The following is a 15127-nucleotide window of genomic DNA, read 5'->3' on the forward strand; positions in this document are numbered from 1 at the left end:
ATCATGCTTTTAGAACTAATCCCTTAATGTTTTGGTCAATGGACTTCTGCCACATTGGTCACCCAACGTCACTTCTCACCTCGAAGGTTGGAAAAACTTGCACATTTGTTAGTTTTTTATATGCTAATTAGGTAGAAGTGTATCGATTTTCTATGAAATATTTGGCAATTTACCACATTAAATTAAAGGTTTTGGACGTAATCTCAAAATATACGAGTAATATCCAAGCAACTTCTTCGAAGTTCTAACCTGTCTATAATTTCAGATCACTCTCTCAGAAATATCTCCAAATATAGAAAAGAGAATAAAGAAAGTGCACTGAATAATTACGTATGTAACATAATAAATTATAATTGTTTTCTTTGATTGTCGTTTGCAATAATCAATGTTGATGCCTTTCACGTGAAAGCTTTGAATTTGAAGAAATTTATGGGTTAATTTATTTCATAAAATCGATTTTATTTATTTATTATGAATATATTTAAGATTTTGTTTACATATAATATGAGATTATTTTTTAATATTTTTTCTCACGTGTAGTTTAATATTTTTATTAATTTTTATCACGAGATAAATAGTGTAGACTTCTATTCGTCTTATGTAAGACTCTTATACCAAAAAAAAATTCATAGATGAAACTCATTTTATAAAATTAGTCCAACAAGATATAATTATTTATTTATTATAATCATGACTAAAATTTTATTTATTAATAATGTGATATTACCCGAGGGATGGCATCGATGGACTGCAAGTGCACGCAATAATGGCAGATAGCCAAGAGGCGCACATTAATGGCAAAAACAGCTGGATGTCACGGGATCCCTATGATGCCAATCCGAAAATAAAAATAAAATGTTATTTATATTTATAATGTTATATGCATAATTATATAGATTAACGCGTGAGTAATTAATATGATAAAAATTTTGAAATTTAAAAAATAATTCGATAAAATAAAATAATAATGATATAACATTGTACCTAAAATTATAGATTGAAGTAATAGTCTGCATCCACAGTCACGATATTTGTTCCAACAAGCCATGATCTAAGCCACTCCGCCATGAGATGCGCATATGCATTTGCCTCCCACTCTCCACTGCCCCAAGAACCGCACACGAAATCCCGTTCAGAACAAAAAAAAAAAAAAAAAAAAAAAAAAAAAAAAAAAAAAAGACATTGAAAAAGAATACGAACAGCTTTATGTAATAGCAGCGGCATCAGCGGGGAAAGTTCCATGCGCGATCACGCTTGAACAGAGCCCCGGGGGGAAACCAATTGTCGATTCAAAATTCAAAATTCAAAAGCTTTACAACTTTTTCCAGGTGTTTGCTGTTTCTTTATTGACAAAGATCATTAGGTATCAGATCCGCCATTCTAGCTTTATGTCACGTACAAATTAACGTTCGAACTCCAACACAATGCTTCAGGGGCTGATCTCTTCCTCTTCGCATCGAGGTGTTCTCTAAAATCTCTACAGCCAATGTAAAAATAGGGTTTCCGATAGGTTTTAGAGTAGTATTCGAAGTTTGAAGCCTTATTTTAAATCTCTATCAATGTGGTTTATTTCTTACTGTTTTCGCCGAAATATTTCGTCGGTTCAGCTAAATCGCCTGTAAATATGGCGGTTTTTCAATTTTGAATAAAATATATTGCCATGTAATCTTATTGGAGCGAAGAATGTTTAGGTTGTTTTCGAGTAAAATTTTGCAATCTTATTCGTTACTGGTTTTTTTATTTCTATTAATTTCCTTAAATTGTTGTTTTTTTCAATTAAATTGAATCATCATTGGCATGCATATGTAATAATTGAATAATTCTAAAAAGAAAATGTAATAACCGAATAATTCCATCAATGTGCTGTCTGACGTATGTTGAATGTTTCTGAAGCCATTTGGCAATCATTATCTGCCGACTAGGAGATTTTTTTAGAAAGCTTACGGAAGACGTTCTTTTTTCAAGGCGTTGATAGGGCGCTTTTCTTGAACAAGTAATAGATAGAAGCCGCGGTTCTCTTTGTTTGGTTAACAAGAAACCTAGAATTTTCGTGGAATCTCCACCTCTGAACGGGTCACCCAGGTCGCGCTTTATCCACCTTAAAAGCTTTTAGCGTGGTTTACAGAAGGATTTTTTTGGTGTTTGTGGTGGTTGTTCTGTAGGTGTTCATATAGGTTGGTTTAGTTGATTGGGTGCCTTGCATTGTGAACGACAGAAGTAGGTCTTGTTAAACAATTTGGGTGTCTTATCGTACTTGATTTTGATTGTTTCGGTTGTCTTGGTGTCTTGCATTGTTGAGAACTCTCGGGGAATTTCTGTAGGGAATTAAGTTGATGGGAGGTTGGAGTTCAAAAGAGGGAAGTTGGAGGCAAGCTTCATCTCTCCGTTCGAATTCTTCTCCACGGAGTGGATATCAATTCCCGTACGAGAGTCAGAGCTATTCGCCCCAACAATCATATTCGTCGCAGCAGTACTATCATCCTTCACAAGAATATGGCTCACAAGACTATGGTGGCGGTCAGGCCTCTGATAATAGAAGTAATCTGGAGACTAAGTTTTTGAGAATCGCCGATAATTACAATTCATTGGAGCAGGTACATCACCATGAATTATCACCTTTTTATTTTGTATTTTTGGAATGAGAGGTCACATGCAAAACGGGTACAGAAAGGGGCTGGGGCATATACTAGATTTGTTATTCCGTTTTATTTTATTCTTCAACTTTGTTTTTCAGGTCTGTTCTTTAGTACTTTACCCTTCCAAAACAATATAATATTTGTTAGTCCTATTGAGATGGATTTATGGTATTTAATAATATTAGGATATGCTCAATGTCACGCAGAAATTGTTCTATGGATACAAGCTCTGATTAGTTGATTTTTAATTTATAAAGCATGAAGCCGTGTTATGTATCCTAATGCTGTATGGAGTGGTAGCCTCATTTTTTTGAGCGTTTTGCAAAAAATTAAAAGAAAAGAAATACCTCATTTTTGAGGAAAATCCTCCTGCATGCCTTTGATGTCACTATAAAGTTTTGGGACCTCAGTAATCTTATACCTCCTTGGGCTGGTCTCTGTTTTCACTGTTCTGGTAGGTTTTGAGCTTGACTTTATGGCATCAAAGACGTTCTAGAAAATGCTTCATCTGTGGAAAACATTGTAATCTTGTTTAATACCTTACCGCTTTCATTTAGATATGCAAGTAATTGGATTTGTGGTGGAATGCCGAATTCCTAAGGTCGGACTAATAGTCTAAGGCAGAAGAATCACTTATTGATAATGTTACAGAAAGATGTTCAAATTTAATAACTTATCAAAAAAAGAAAAAAGATGTTCAAATTTAATATGGTCACTTGATGCTGATTTGTTACATCACAGACAACATAATGATGATATTATATAGGTCTTTATAAGACTTACCTGTAAGTGATGCATGTTTGAATGACATTGCCTCTGAACACTTGGTTACTGTAACAACAAGGTGAACACAACGTTTCCTTGCAGGTGACTGAAGCTCTTGCACGTGCTGGCCTTGAGTCTTCCAATCTTATTGTTGGTATTGATTTCACAAAGAGCAACGAGTGGACAGGTTAAGTCTCGTTTCTAATCTAATGCTATAAATATGCCAGTTCTTCTTGTTGAGCGTGCTGAACTTCATTTCGTGAATAGGTGCAAAGTCATTTAACAGGCGGAGTTTGCATCACATAGGAGATGGTCTAAACCCCTATGAACAAGCAATATCCATTATAGGGAAAACCCTGGCCGTATTTGATGAGGACAACTTGATTCCATGTTTTGGATTTGGAGATGGTATTTTCATTTGAATCAGCTAGTTCATTTGTTTTATAATTGTTATTATTATTATCATTAATTATTATTAATTATTATGTTTCCATTATGATTGTTCTAATTATAATTGCACCACTGAGATATGGGAGTGATAAGCACCACATTCATGCCTTGGCAGCATCAACACACGATAAAGATGTCTTCAGTTTCTATTCAGATGAGAGATTTTGTAATGGCTTTGAGGAAGTGTTGAGTTGCTATAAGGAAATCGCCCCCGACTTACGACTTGCAGGTTTGAATTTTACTTCATCAAACTGTTTTAATAAAATTCTTATTTACTGATAAAAATTTTTTTTACTTCACCAATGTGTTGTTCTAGTTTGAGATACTTCTTATATCTACAAACTCGGTTTTTACTCTTTATGCAACTGTTACTTGTTGCAGGACCAACTTCATTTGCACCAATAATTGAGATGGCTATGACCATCGTGGAGGAGAGTGGTGGCCAGTACCATGTTTTATTAATAATTGCAGATGGACAGGTATTCTGCCTCCAACTAGATATAACTTTTGTTGAGCAAGCTGATCAGAGGTAGACATGTTACTCATACCACAATTTTGTACAATGGGAAATGGCCTTCGTCCTGAAAAGAATAAAGAATTAGTTTGTCATTTTTTTTTTCATTGGCAGAATTAGTTTGTCATCACAATTGCAACTTTTAAATTGAAATCAAGCTAAAATAGTTGAACTGAGTCTACGAGTATGAGACTAGTTATATGGCAAGATCTGCAAAAATGTCAATTGAAAGATCAATATACGGCAAGTTTCATTTATGATTTCAAATTATAGTGATTAGGTAATTTCCTCGCTTATAACACATTGTTTGGGCATTATATGGTAGCTTTACAAACATATGCAGAGGAACCAGCCACTCTGGAATTTTGGCATTTATGCACCTCTTAAGTTGGTGGCCATATTGCCACCTACCTAACCTTACCATCTCTGTAGTCTGGTTTTTTGACATAGGCCTAGGTATTGGATGGATGAAGTATTGAGTACACCAGACTGTAATCTGTATTGAAAATATATAATACTCTTACAGAAAAAGCTACAATAGTTCTTGCTATTGTGAATGCTACAGTTAAGCTTGCTCTGTATCACTTACTGGATGTTCATAATCAATCATTTATTTTCGGGTTTTCCCCACTTGGGGTTGGGAAGGAGAGGTGAGGGGGTTGGTGATTTCGTTATATTGCTCTATATAGTTGAAGTGATCTCATTAAAGCGATGGTTGCCTCAGGTAACTAGAAGTGTTGATACTGAGCATGGCAAGCTAAGCCCGCAGGAGCAGAATACTGTTGATGCCATTGTTAAAGCAAGGTGAGTATGGACTAATTTGTTTACTCCAATATTTTTTGTTTGTCCCATGGTTTTTTGTCTGATATGTTTATTTGGGTACAGCAAGTTCCCTTTGTCAATTGTATTAGTTGGAGTTGGAGATGGACCTTGGGATATGATGAAGAAATTTGATGACAATATCCCTTCTAGGGACTTTGACAATTTTCAAGTAAGTTCTGGCAGACATTTGGAAGTTCCAATTTTCCAGTGTTTTCTCCCTTTCCTGTGTCATTATTGGAAAAGGCTTTGATTGAAAATGTTATTTTGTTATTTTTCTTCTTCAGTTTGTGAATTTTACGGAAATAATGTCGAAGAATGTGGCTCCACCCCGAAAGGAGGCAGAATTTGCTGTTGCAGCCTTGATGGAAATTCCTTCCCAGTACAAGGCAACTATAGAGCTTAACATACTGGGGTAAATCAATTATTCTCTCTATTTTGACGCCTTTTCAATTCCTTTTTTTCACATTTCTTTTTACTTGTGGAATAGTGGTAGGAAGGGCTTTTCTCCCAAAGGGTTCCCCTGCCCCCGCCTCTCTATGGCGCAGCATCTTCCAGCAGCTTGAAACCTTCTCATCCTTCAAGTTCCAGTGTCCCTCATTATCATGCAGACAGCAGGCCTGTCAGCTCAGCTCCACCGGCTAGTAGTTCCACCTATGATAACCAGGTAATTAGGCTTTTAAAACGGTATGCATTATTTTTCGTCATTCGTAATTTCTCTTATGACAAGCTGCTGTTAAAAAAAGAGGGAAGAAGAATGCCATTTCTTAAGTTAATTATGAACAGAGAAAGAACTCTTGGTGCTTCTTCTACGATTTAGTTTGTCTAGCATGTAATTAACAGGAAATCTGTGTGATTAAAAAAATGTGTGGCAGTACTTGTATTAGTTTAGAGCAAAAATTGTCTCATCTGGAACTAGCTTATCAGGCTTCTTAAGGGATTTAGATGGATTTACTGCTGCTGTTCGAGACTACATGGTGTACAGTTTATGATATACATTCACTTGATACTGGAAGTTCTTTACCCCAAACACATAAGAAAGCTATTGAGTCAATACAAGACCAAGTTAAAAATTGATGACATTGCCAGGTCAGCCATTCCTCTATGATGGGGAAACACTGTTATAAATGAAAATAGTGTCGTACTCATAAGTCATAAGCAATACTCCTGTTCGTTGAAAACTACCATTTTGTTTAGAAACGGCTTATCATATTCTAGTGGAGCATTTGAACTTAGTCTATCGCTGCTTGGCTTGCTTGCTTGCCGTTTCAATTGTTTTGGTCATGGAAAATTGTGGTCCAATTAAAGGTGACATAATTCATTATAACAACAATTTAGATCTGGAGGTTTCAAGTTGGGATTGACATTTTGCATGGTTTTGGACAGCTTTGCCCCATATGCCTCAGTAATTCCAAGGACATGGCCTTTGGCTGTGGGCATCAGGTAGATTTTCTTCTTTATTTAAGATTTAATCAATATTTAAGGAAGTTATCAACATTCTCATATCTTTATATGGCAGACGTGTTGCGAATGTGGAAGAGACCTCCAGTCATGCCCAATATGTAGGAGCCCAATTCAGACCAGAATAAAACTCTACTAGCAACATTCTTTCTCATTTGGAATTTTCCAATTCGCTTGATTAAAATTATTTGTAGTTAGGTTCTTGTGAATCTTGCATGGAAGTTGATTTCATTAACCCCTGTAATTACTCTATTCAGATTTTACGTTTACAGTTTAGAACGATGGATATGCAAGTTTGTAGTTGTAGTTTGGCCACATCAGGTCTGTATTTGCTGCGCATATGAAACAGCCTGTTGGCAGAGAAATCTTGTCAGTTATTATTATAAATGATGTTTTGCTGGTGAGACTTGCTAGTTTTCTTTGTGTGTATCCTCCTCGTCTTGTTTAGGATTCTCTTATGATGTCTTTTTCCCGATTCAATGTGACAAATTTTCAAAACATGGGTTCTACGTGGGCTTCAAACCATCGAGCGAATGTCTCTCCTATTGCCGTCAGATTCTTATCCACGGCAAAGGTCCAAACATCTCTTGCAAGTTCCAAGTATAGTGGGGACTTATTTTAAGCCATAAAATTCTACATTTCTTAAACGATACCGTTTCATTGGTGCCTTGGTGGCCTGCTTTCTTTAATTTGAAGATAATGGATTGTGTATTTTCACGATCAGAATGAATTCCCACATGCCGTTGTCCGTTGATAAATGCATATAAAGTTGACGGCTTCTGTAGAGTCAGCTCGGTTTGTTGCAGCTGTTCCTGAAATATATCAAGATCCAGTGATCCATCGAACTGGTTGACTATGGAAATCTGATGGGTTTATATAAACTTTATTGGACCCTTGACCCATGTCATCCTGTTCCTGCCCACTAGTCAACAGTTGGTGTAATTAAACCTTGTGTCGTCTTCTGATCTCTTTAAGATTATTAATGTACTGAAGAAGTAAACAAGATGTCTGTCTATTAATAATTCGATTGGTATTGTTTTTTTTTTGGTCCTCCATTGTTAGAGAATGAGCACTGAGCACGCATGTATTTACTTCGACAATACTGAACGTATACACGAAGTTTAGAGGTTGTTCAATTGTCACATCCTTTGTCATCAAATCAGAAGTAAACAAAGCATATTGATAGTCATCTTCACCAACTTACCCAGCCACCCATCATCATTTAATGTCCCCAACAGCTTCTGAAAACCAACCCCCGCATCTGTAATGTTATTACTCAAGAAAACCAACCACTCGAGTCCCTGCATATCTTCTTCCCAGAGTTTTCTTTGTTGTTGCCTTTGTTTCTATTCTGAGAAAAGATGGCCATGTCTTTGACTGCCAAGTTCCCTTACCAAAGACTTGGACACGATGTTGGGTTTGGTGATCATGATGAAGAAAGAGACAGAGTGGTTATGAGATCGAGAGGTTGGTACAGGTTCAAAAGGGTGTCCATAAGGAGGAGATTGAGGCTCAAGGTTCCAAGCTTGAGAAGGTTGTTGAGGAGGAAAGTTAGACTGCTATCTGCAGTCAGAGTGTCATGGTCTTGGGCAAAGGTGGCGAGGAGATTTAAGGAGAGTCGGGCTCATTTTGGTGATCTCTTTGCAGGAAACTACCTGTTCATTCAAGTCAATCCTTCCTCATTGAAGTGCCTCAAGAAGGATAACGACCTTAATGGCTTGTCCTCTAGCTACTCTCTTCCAAGAGTACTTGCTTAACTGGTTTTCATGTCATGGTCATCATATAATTTGCTCCGCCTGTAATGTATTTTAGGCTCATATGTACGTGCGTAAGCTTAGAATGCTCTTGCTTTCTGGGTTTATGTTTCTTGCTATTTATTAGACAATATCTCTTCCTTTCCAAATACCTCCTGAGACAAAAGTGGTTGATACAAGTGTTGGGTATTGCATCTGCACACCACACCGTCTTTGCACTTTTCCAACATTGCAGACTTGAAAAAAAAACCTTCTTCAATGTTGGGGAAAATGAAAGTTACACAACATCTTATGGTAAATTTGTCTATACCATAAATACAATTCCTGTTGGTGACATTAATCTACAGTGTTTGAACGCGGTTTTGTAAATGCCATATGCAATCGGTGTGGAACACAGAGAAAGAAAAATGATCGGAATCAAGCAGTAATAATAATAATAATATATATATATACATATATATATATTTTTTCCTCCAGAAACGGAAAATGAAATTCCCAAATGCACAATAAACGAAAGGGTGTAAAAAATACACTTGTGGCAGGTGTTACCGAGTGTTGCCAGCAAATGGCTGGTAGCTATCTAAATCAATACCGTTTTGTCATGAAAGTGGGGCTGGAAGCCTGAAAGCTGAACCAATTTATTGCAGTGGCGTACTCAGGTAACAATGACAAGATATAATTTCGTGAATAGTAATAAAATAATTTGTAAATAGTAATAAAATAATTTGAGTTAAAATATTTTATTAGATTTTGAAAAGAAGAGAGAAAAAATTGATTAAAAGTATTATAAAATTAAAATATTGTTTAAAAATAATCCTTTAATATGATTTTTGTTTTAAAATTTAAAAAAAGTTGTATTATTTTTTATATTTTGTTTAGAAGTTTGAAAAAGTTATAATGAATCAATGATTAGATAATGATATATGAAAAAGTTGTAAATTTAAAATTTAAAAAATGTTTCGTATTTAAATGATATTTGACAAAAAATTATGAAAAGTTTTGAAATCAATTTCATCTAAGTGCCCAAACATAGCCCAATGAGTAGTTTGGATTCAGAGATGAGTTGAGATAGGTTGAGATTGTTTGTGAATAGTAGAATAAAAGTTGAATTATTTATTATATTTTATGTGAAAATTTGAAAAAATTATAATGATGAGATGATATGAGATGAGAAATACTTTAGATCATCAATGAAGGTACACTTAGCCTTTTATAGGTGAATTCATGTGGGATTCACTCACTTACTCTAATGTTTCTTTATTTTTGTGGGGGAGTGCAACTTTTGGACGTGAAATTGATGTGTTTAATAATTTTTCCTTATTTCGACTAATCTCGAGAGTACACAGCATCTATAAAGAGTTTCTCGACAAGTGCACTCGCGATGAACTCACTTATTAACAGCTGAATATCCATTACAAAATGTATTTTTACATATAGTGATCACAATACAAAATCTTTGACCTAAAGTTTATTAGAAATGATAAGATCAAATCAACTTCCCATGAATCGATCTTGGGATGAAATTAAAATTGGGTCAAGACTCGAGATCTCCGCCCATTATCTAACGTTGAGGAGAGAGAAACAGAGATAAGAGGGCCCAATGATTGCCTGATCCAGAACAATTACGCTAATGACATGAGGTCCAACAGATCCTAATTATTGGGCCTGAATGCGTAGCCCAGCCTAGAAAAATGGAGGGCTTAAACCCAACCGCTTAGTGGGAAACAATCCCGGAGCGAAGGGTTTTACAGGGACAATCAGAAACCCCGATTGAGAAATTGAGAGACACTGTGATCCATTTTTCTCAGAATGAAGCTCCTCTTCCGATCTATCACTGGTACTCAACCGCGTTTCCCTATCTCGAGTTTCTCCAATTTTTAATTATTATTTTTTTTATTTTTAAGATTTTCATAGAATAAGACTTTCTCTTTTCAGGGCAGCATAGGTCAGTGGCTCGAGAGCTGGGACGTCGGTACTTCGCGGCGTCCACAGAAGAATACGCCAAGCGAAACTACGCAAATAATGTTTCCGAGTACAACACCGTTGTCGGCTCCCTCACTGCCCAAAGAAGGTCACCTTTTTTTTGCACCCTCCCATTTCCATAAACATCTTATTCTTGTAAGACTTAATTTTTTTTTTTTTTTCAATAGCATGTGACTTCGTTTTGTATCTCTCTGGGCGTGTTGTGAATCTTATGATAGGCATTTCTTGTTGAGGGATGTTTACGATGATATGATGCTGGACGGAGTGCAGCCCACTAGGGACGTGTTCCATTCACTGATAGTGGGGACCATGAAAGGCGCCCGCTTGCAGGACGGCTTTTACTTCAAGGACCAAATGAAAGTCATGGGTTTGCTTCCTGATGTATGTTTACACTTCTTTCTTCTTTGCTGTAATCCCGGTGATTTAATAATTATCTGTATATGCATGTATGTACATATGCCTTTTAGATTAATTGGGTACTTGAGGTTGTGTACGTGATTTGATGTTTTATTTTCCGTAAGTTTTATTTTTTATTTTCCTGTTAGTGCAGAAATTTATTGTTGTGATGTTCTATTAAAGGTGAGAAAAAAAAAATTGATTTGTTTCAACTGTTTGACATCCGTTAGTCCAGTAATTAAGTTGATCCAAAGTTTGTGTTTGTGCTTTGTATTCTATGTCTTTGTCTGAAGATTTTGTATCCGTAAGTTATTAATCAATTTGTTATTTGTAATGGCGGTGAATGTTTTCGTGTATGTTATAGGTTAATTTATTCAACATTTTGATCTCGTTATGCGGGAAATGCAAAAACTCTGACCAGGCAATCCAGGTAGATTTTAGGATTAATTTGTACTCAACACCTTATTTCATTTTTAGGCCTCTATCAGCTTATTGCGGCCAATTTTGTTCCTTGATAATGTTTGCTCCTTGAATAAAAGATTTTGGAAGAAATGAAGAAATCTGAAGTGAAGCCTAATGCCCAAACTTTTGTCTGTCTACTCAATGCATGTGCAGCAGCAGGCCGTTTAGATCGAGTGTATGTTATTTCTTGCCATAACTTGTCTGATTGAGGGGCATTTCAGCATAAACATGTTCTGAACAACGGCCCATGCTTTGATGTGACAGGTATGCAATTGTCCGTGATATGACTGCTGCCGGTGTTGGGTTGAACAAGTTTTGCTATGCGGGACTTATAGCTGCACACAAGAACAAGACGCCTGTAGCAGATGATTTTGCCACCAAAGTAATTATCAAATATGCTTTTCTGCCGTAATCATTCTATTTTCTTTCATTTTGCATAGTTATCTCTAATATTATTCTTTTATGGGAAGGTCATTGAATTTGTTGATAGGTCCAAGGAGTTTCTACCAGTTGATACAACAAGTGTAACTGCTGAAAATTTGATGATGGGTGTTTCAGAAGAAGAGCTGTATAATCTACCCACTGCCGAATATGTTAACAGGCGTGGAACTTTTTTAAATAGGGAACTGACTGTTTATCATGTTGCACTTCATGGCTGTGCAGACCTCAGGAATGTAGAGGTACTAGCTGACATCTTTGATTATGTCTTGATTTTAGATGTTAAGCCAACCTATGAGCTCCGTTGGGTCTCTGTTTGTTCGTCTGTTCTTACACAAACAATATTAATCTAAAATATGACAAGGTGGATGGTGTTGTATTGATGAATGGACAATGGTTGGTCCTTGAATTCTAGTGAAAGTTGTTGCTTTACCACTGGTACTGGAATCTTTGCTCAGGAAGATCTAGTCGTGAAATTAGGCTGAAACTTCACAGTTGGCATGTTTCTTACCTAGGCATGGTCCAAAAACTTGTTTCCACCATCAGCTTAGTTGACGCTCTTGTTGCTTTGTTTTTTTTCCCCTTTCATACATATCTTATCTTTTATCATAAGACAAAAAAGAAAACCTTAACATGTTTTTGAAAGATTTTGTCCTCATGGTTCAAATAATGCAATATGCAACAGAAAGCCATGAGAAAACATTTCCAGCCAAAACAAACATTGTAGGTTTGAAACCCTAATATGGATATCCTTACTTATTGACCATAAATTCTCTTTGTTATTTCGGAGTTTAGTGATTTATTTATTTATTTTGATTGGCACTGGGTGTCTGAGAAAAACGTCCTGACTAATTCCGAGGGTGCACAGGCCCTCGGCAAGGAGTTTTCCGCAAGTGCACGTTTGGTAATTCAAGGGGAAAATCCTTAGTCCGATGGCCCCTAGAGATTGTTTGCCCCCAAGGGGATTTGAACCTTAGACCTGGGGGAACATACCCCAAGCCCAAGGCCTTACCACTTGAGCCCCTAGCATGGATTTTCATTTTTCCTATTTTGTCAATTAATACTTAAGCTTTTAGAAAATTTATTGTTGAATGCTCTATAAGGTAGTTATTAATGATCGTGCTAGGTGATGGAAGCGTTGTTGGAAATGCTAAAGAACAATGGAAAAACTCCTGATGTCTTCATCATAATGCAAACTATGAGGTAAGTGGTTTTCGACCACTAATTTCAAAGTAATATTACAAAATGAGCTTTGGACTTCCTTAGTTGCAGAAAACGATTATATGCATGTATGAGTAAATAGATATCAAAATCTTCATCGTTACTTAAAAAAAAAAAAGATATTAAGATTATGGCTTAAGTTTCAATTCTTAGCACTCTTTAGCTTCCTTTGGGTTTATCCTTAACATTTCCACTGGTTTTTATCTTTGTAAGCTAGCTTTTTCATTTTCTTTTGTTCTATACTTTGGTTCAGGTGTGTGCGTTCTGTCTGGAATATTATCTCTATCTGCTAGACTTTACTTTTTATGTTATGTTCTGACAGCTTTCTTATCTTCATATTTGTGCATGCCTCTGTGTTCTGGAATAGTTTTTCTATTGCTGGGTTTTTCTCTTGATATCATGTGATGTTCTATCCATTTTGTTTTTATTTTGTGGTCGGTTTTTTTTTTCCCATAGTCTGTGTGCACATGAAGCAGAGGGGGCTCTTGATGTAATATTCTTTTACTCTTCTTGTCTGTCATATCTTATTGGTCCTTTTTTTTTTGGCCATCTCACTACAGATGTATTTATATTGTCTTCATTTACCATATATATGCAGGTGCTATTTACATTCAGGGGACATTGATCACGGTCTTAAAACTTTTGAGGACTACATGAATTCAGGGAAGCCTCCGGCAGTGGAACTATATGTGGTCAGTTTTTGACAAATATCCTAAGACATCACTTTGCTGTTGATACTGCATCCAAGCCATTGAACTAACCTATGGATGTTAAACTACTGTAATTTGTGTGGTTGTAGACACTTGTGGAGGGAGCCATGGTTGGGCATACTCCCAAGGGAATGCAACTTGCTCAAGACGCTCTGGTATGATTGACTTAATGTACAGCTTCTTGATTGTGTTCCTGATTAAGATCATTGTTGTGATCTTCATTTCTCGATCTGGTGTACATTCTATAATGCAGGTAAATATGAATTCCAGGGGCTTCTTCTTGAGCCCAAAAATTGGGAGTGATCTCCTCCTCTCAGCGTCTGGAGAAAAGGTATGCAAATATTTAATTGAATTGCTTGGTTTCGTCCCTGTTTATGCTGTCGGTATATTCTCTAGTTTTCTTACTATCAGATATATATTGGTTTTTGCTGTCTGTTTTCCAAGTGAACTATTAAATATTTCCTTGCAGACTGGTGGATATACTACTGCCAACTATATATGGGATCTGATGCAAGCTCGCAAAGTGACTCCCTCACTTCCTGCTGTGGAAGCGTATTACAAGGGCTTGAAAGTGAGTTTCTTGCCTAGAAAGTATATTTCTTAACCGTGCATTTTTCTTGTTGCTTCTATTTAAACTGCATATATGACTCCCGACTTTCAAAGAAATCAGACTTGGTTGGTGGACTGCAAATGACCATGGATGTGTCAATTAGGAAATCATTAGCGTTTAATATTGTTTGGAAAGGATTTGAAATCTTTAAATCATACGAGCTAAAAACTGTTGTTTGAGTTGGAGGGGAACATTGGGTTACATTAATCATGCGACGGCTAGGATAGTAAGTATAATGTATCACTTGAGCACTGACTGCAGTAAGCTGTAAGAGGACATGGACATCATTTCTTGGCTCGTTCTGAGGCATTTTTTCATAGATCCAACGCGAGTAAAATGAAGTTAAGGATTGTTTCCAAAACAGCAAAATCAGAAGTCGAAACTGTTCATTGTAGAGTATTTTGGTGGGCTTTCCAATTGGTCTCAAGAATGCATGAAAATTCTGGGAATTGTTTCTAAGCCGCACTTTGCTGGTCCTCGAATAGCTGAATGTCTCTCAACATATTTGTATTATGTACATATCATTAACTGTTTCTCATTTTCAGGACCGCGAGATACCAGAAGATGATCCACGACTGTTACTGGTTTCTCGGACTTACGACAACCTTCGAGTGAGATTTGGAACCGGACCCGGAAGACCTTAGTTGGATGATAAGGAAAGATTTTGCATTTTTTTTTTTTTAATTGTACCCAACATTATTAGGTATTGAAGCTGGATATTTGGTTTCAAAGATTAGTACTGGCTTAATCTTTTGTGTAATAAAGTTCATGTTGAATTGGTAGGCATGTGTGATTCATAATGCTCACTGAAACTGAAAGTGTTCTCAGCTTCATGCTCTTATCTGCAAATTTAAAAGACAAACTTGAGTTATTCTATTCTCAAGTCGGTATGTAAAGTATATCATCTA

General features: G+C 36.3%; 3 protein-coding genes across 5 annotated transcripts; all 3 read left to right on the forward strand.

Moving 5' to 3' along the window:
- The first annotated feature begins 1502 nt into the window (after window positions 1–1502).
- LOC121250943 (E3 ubiquitin-protein ligase RGLG2-like) lies at window positions 1503–7049 on the forward strand. Its single transcript, XM_041150209.1, is given in 12 exon segments — window positions 1503–2594; window positions 3504–3588; window positions 3669–3809; window positions 3967–4080; window positions 4233–4330; window positions 5090–5169; window positions 5251–5356; window positions 5472–5599; window positions 5675–5694; window positions 5697–5851; window positions 6571–6627; window positions 6704–7049. Coding segments are annotated over 12 exon segments (1326 nt in total). The 5' UTR covers window positions 1503–2333; the 3' UTR covers window positions 6785–7049.
- A 957-nt stretch (window positions 7050–8006) lies between these two features.
- LOC121251251 lies at window positions 8007–8402 on the forward strand. Its single transcript, XM_041150615.1, has one exon. It carries the CDS (start codon window positions 8007–8009, stop codon window positions 8400–8402), a length of 396 nt encoding a protein of 131 aa, XP_041006549.1.
- A 1658-nt stretch (window positions 8403–10060) lies between these two features.
- LOC121250944 (pentatricopeptide repeat-containing protein At4g35850, mitochondrial) lies at window positions 10061–15050 on the forward strand. 3 transcript variants are annotated; one of them, XM_041150211.1, is made up of 13 exons: window positions 10061–10236; window positions 10335–10470; window positions 10601–10763; window positions 11143–11208; window positions 11318–11415; window positions 11505–11633; window positions 11731–11920; window positions 12805–12881; window positions 13498–13591; window positions 13699–13764; window positions 13863–13940; window positions 14079–14180; window positions 14765–15050. In XM_041150211.1, the coding sequence occupies exons 1-13, from the start codon at window positions 10209–10211 to the stop codon at window positions 14861–14863; spliced, it is 1326 nt and encodes a 441-aa protein (XP_041006145.1). In that variant the 5' UTR covers window positions 10061–10208; the 3' UTR covers window positions 14864–15050. The 3 variants fall into 3 exon arrangements, with proteins under 3 accessions (XP_041006145.1, XP_041006144.1, XP_041006146.1); XM_041150210.1 differs by having other exon boundaries at window positions 10067–10236; window positions 11505–11622; window positions 11711–11920; XM_041150212.1 differs by having other exon boundaries at window positions 10092–10236; window positions 10314–10470; window positions 11505–11622; window positions 11711–11920.
- Window positions 15051–15127: the final 77 nt, after the last annotated feature.

The sequence above is a fragment of the Juglans microcarpa x Juglans regia genome, chromosome 2D, assembly GCF_004785595.1.
Source record: "Juglans microcarpa x Juglans regia isolate MS1-56 chromosome 2D, Jm3101_v1.0, whole genome shotgun sequence".
Classification (NCBI taxonomy): Eukaryota; Viridiplantae; Streptophyta; class Magnoliopsida; order Fagales; family Juglandaceae; genus Juglans; species Juglans microcarpa x Juglans regia.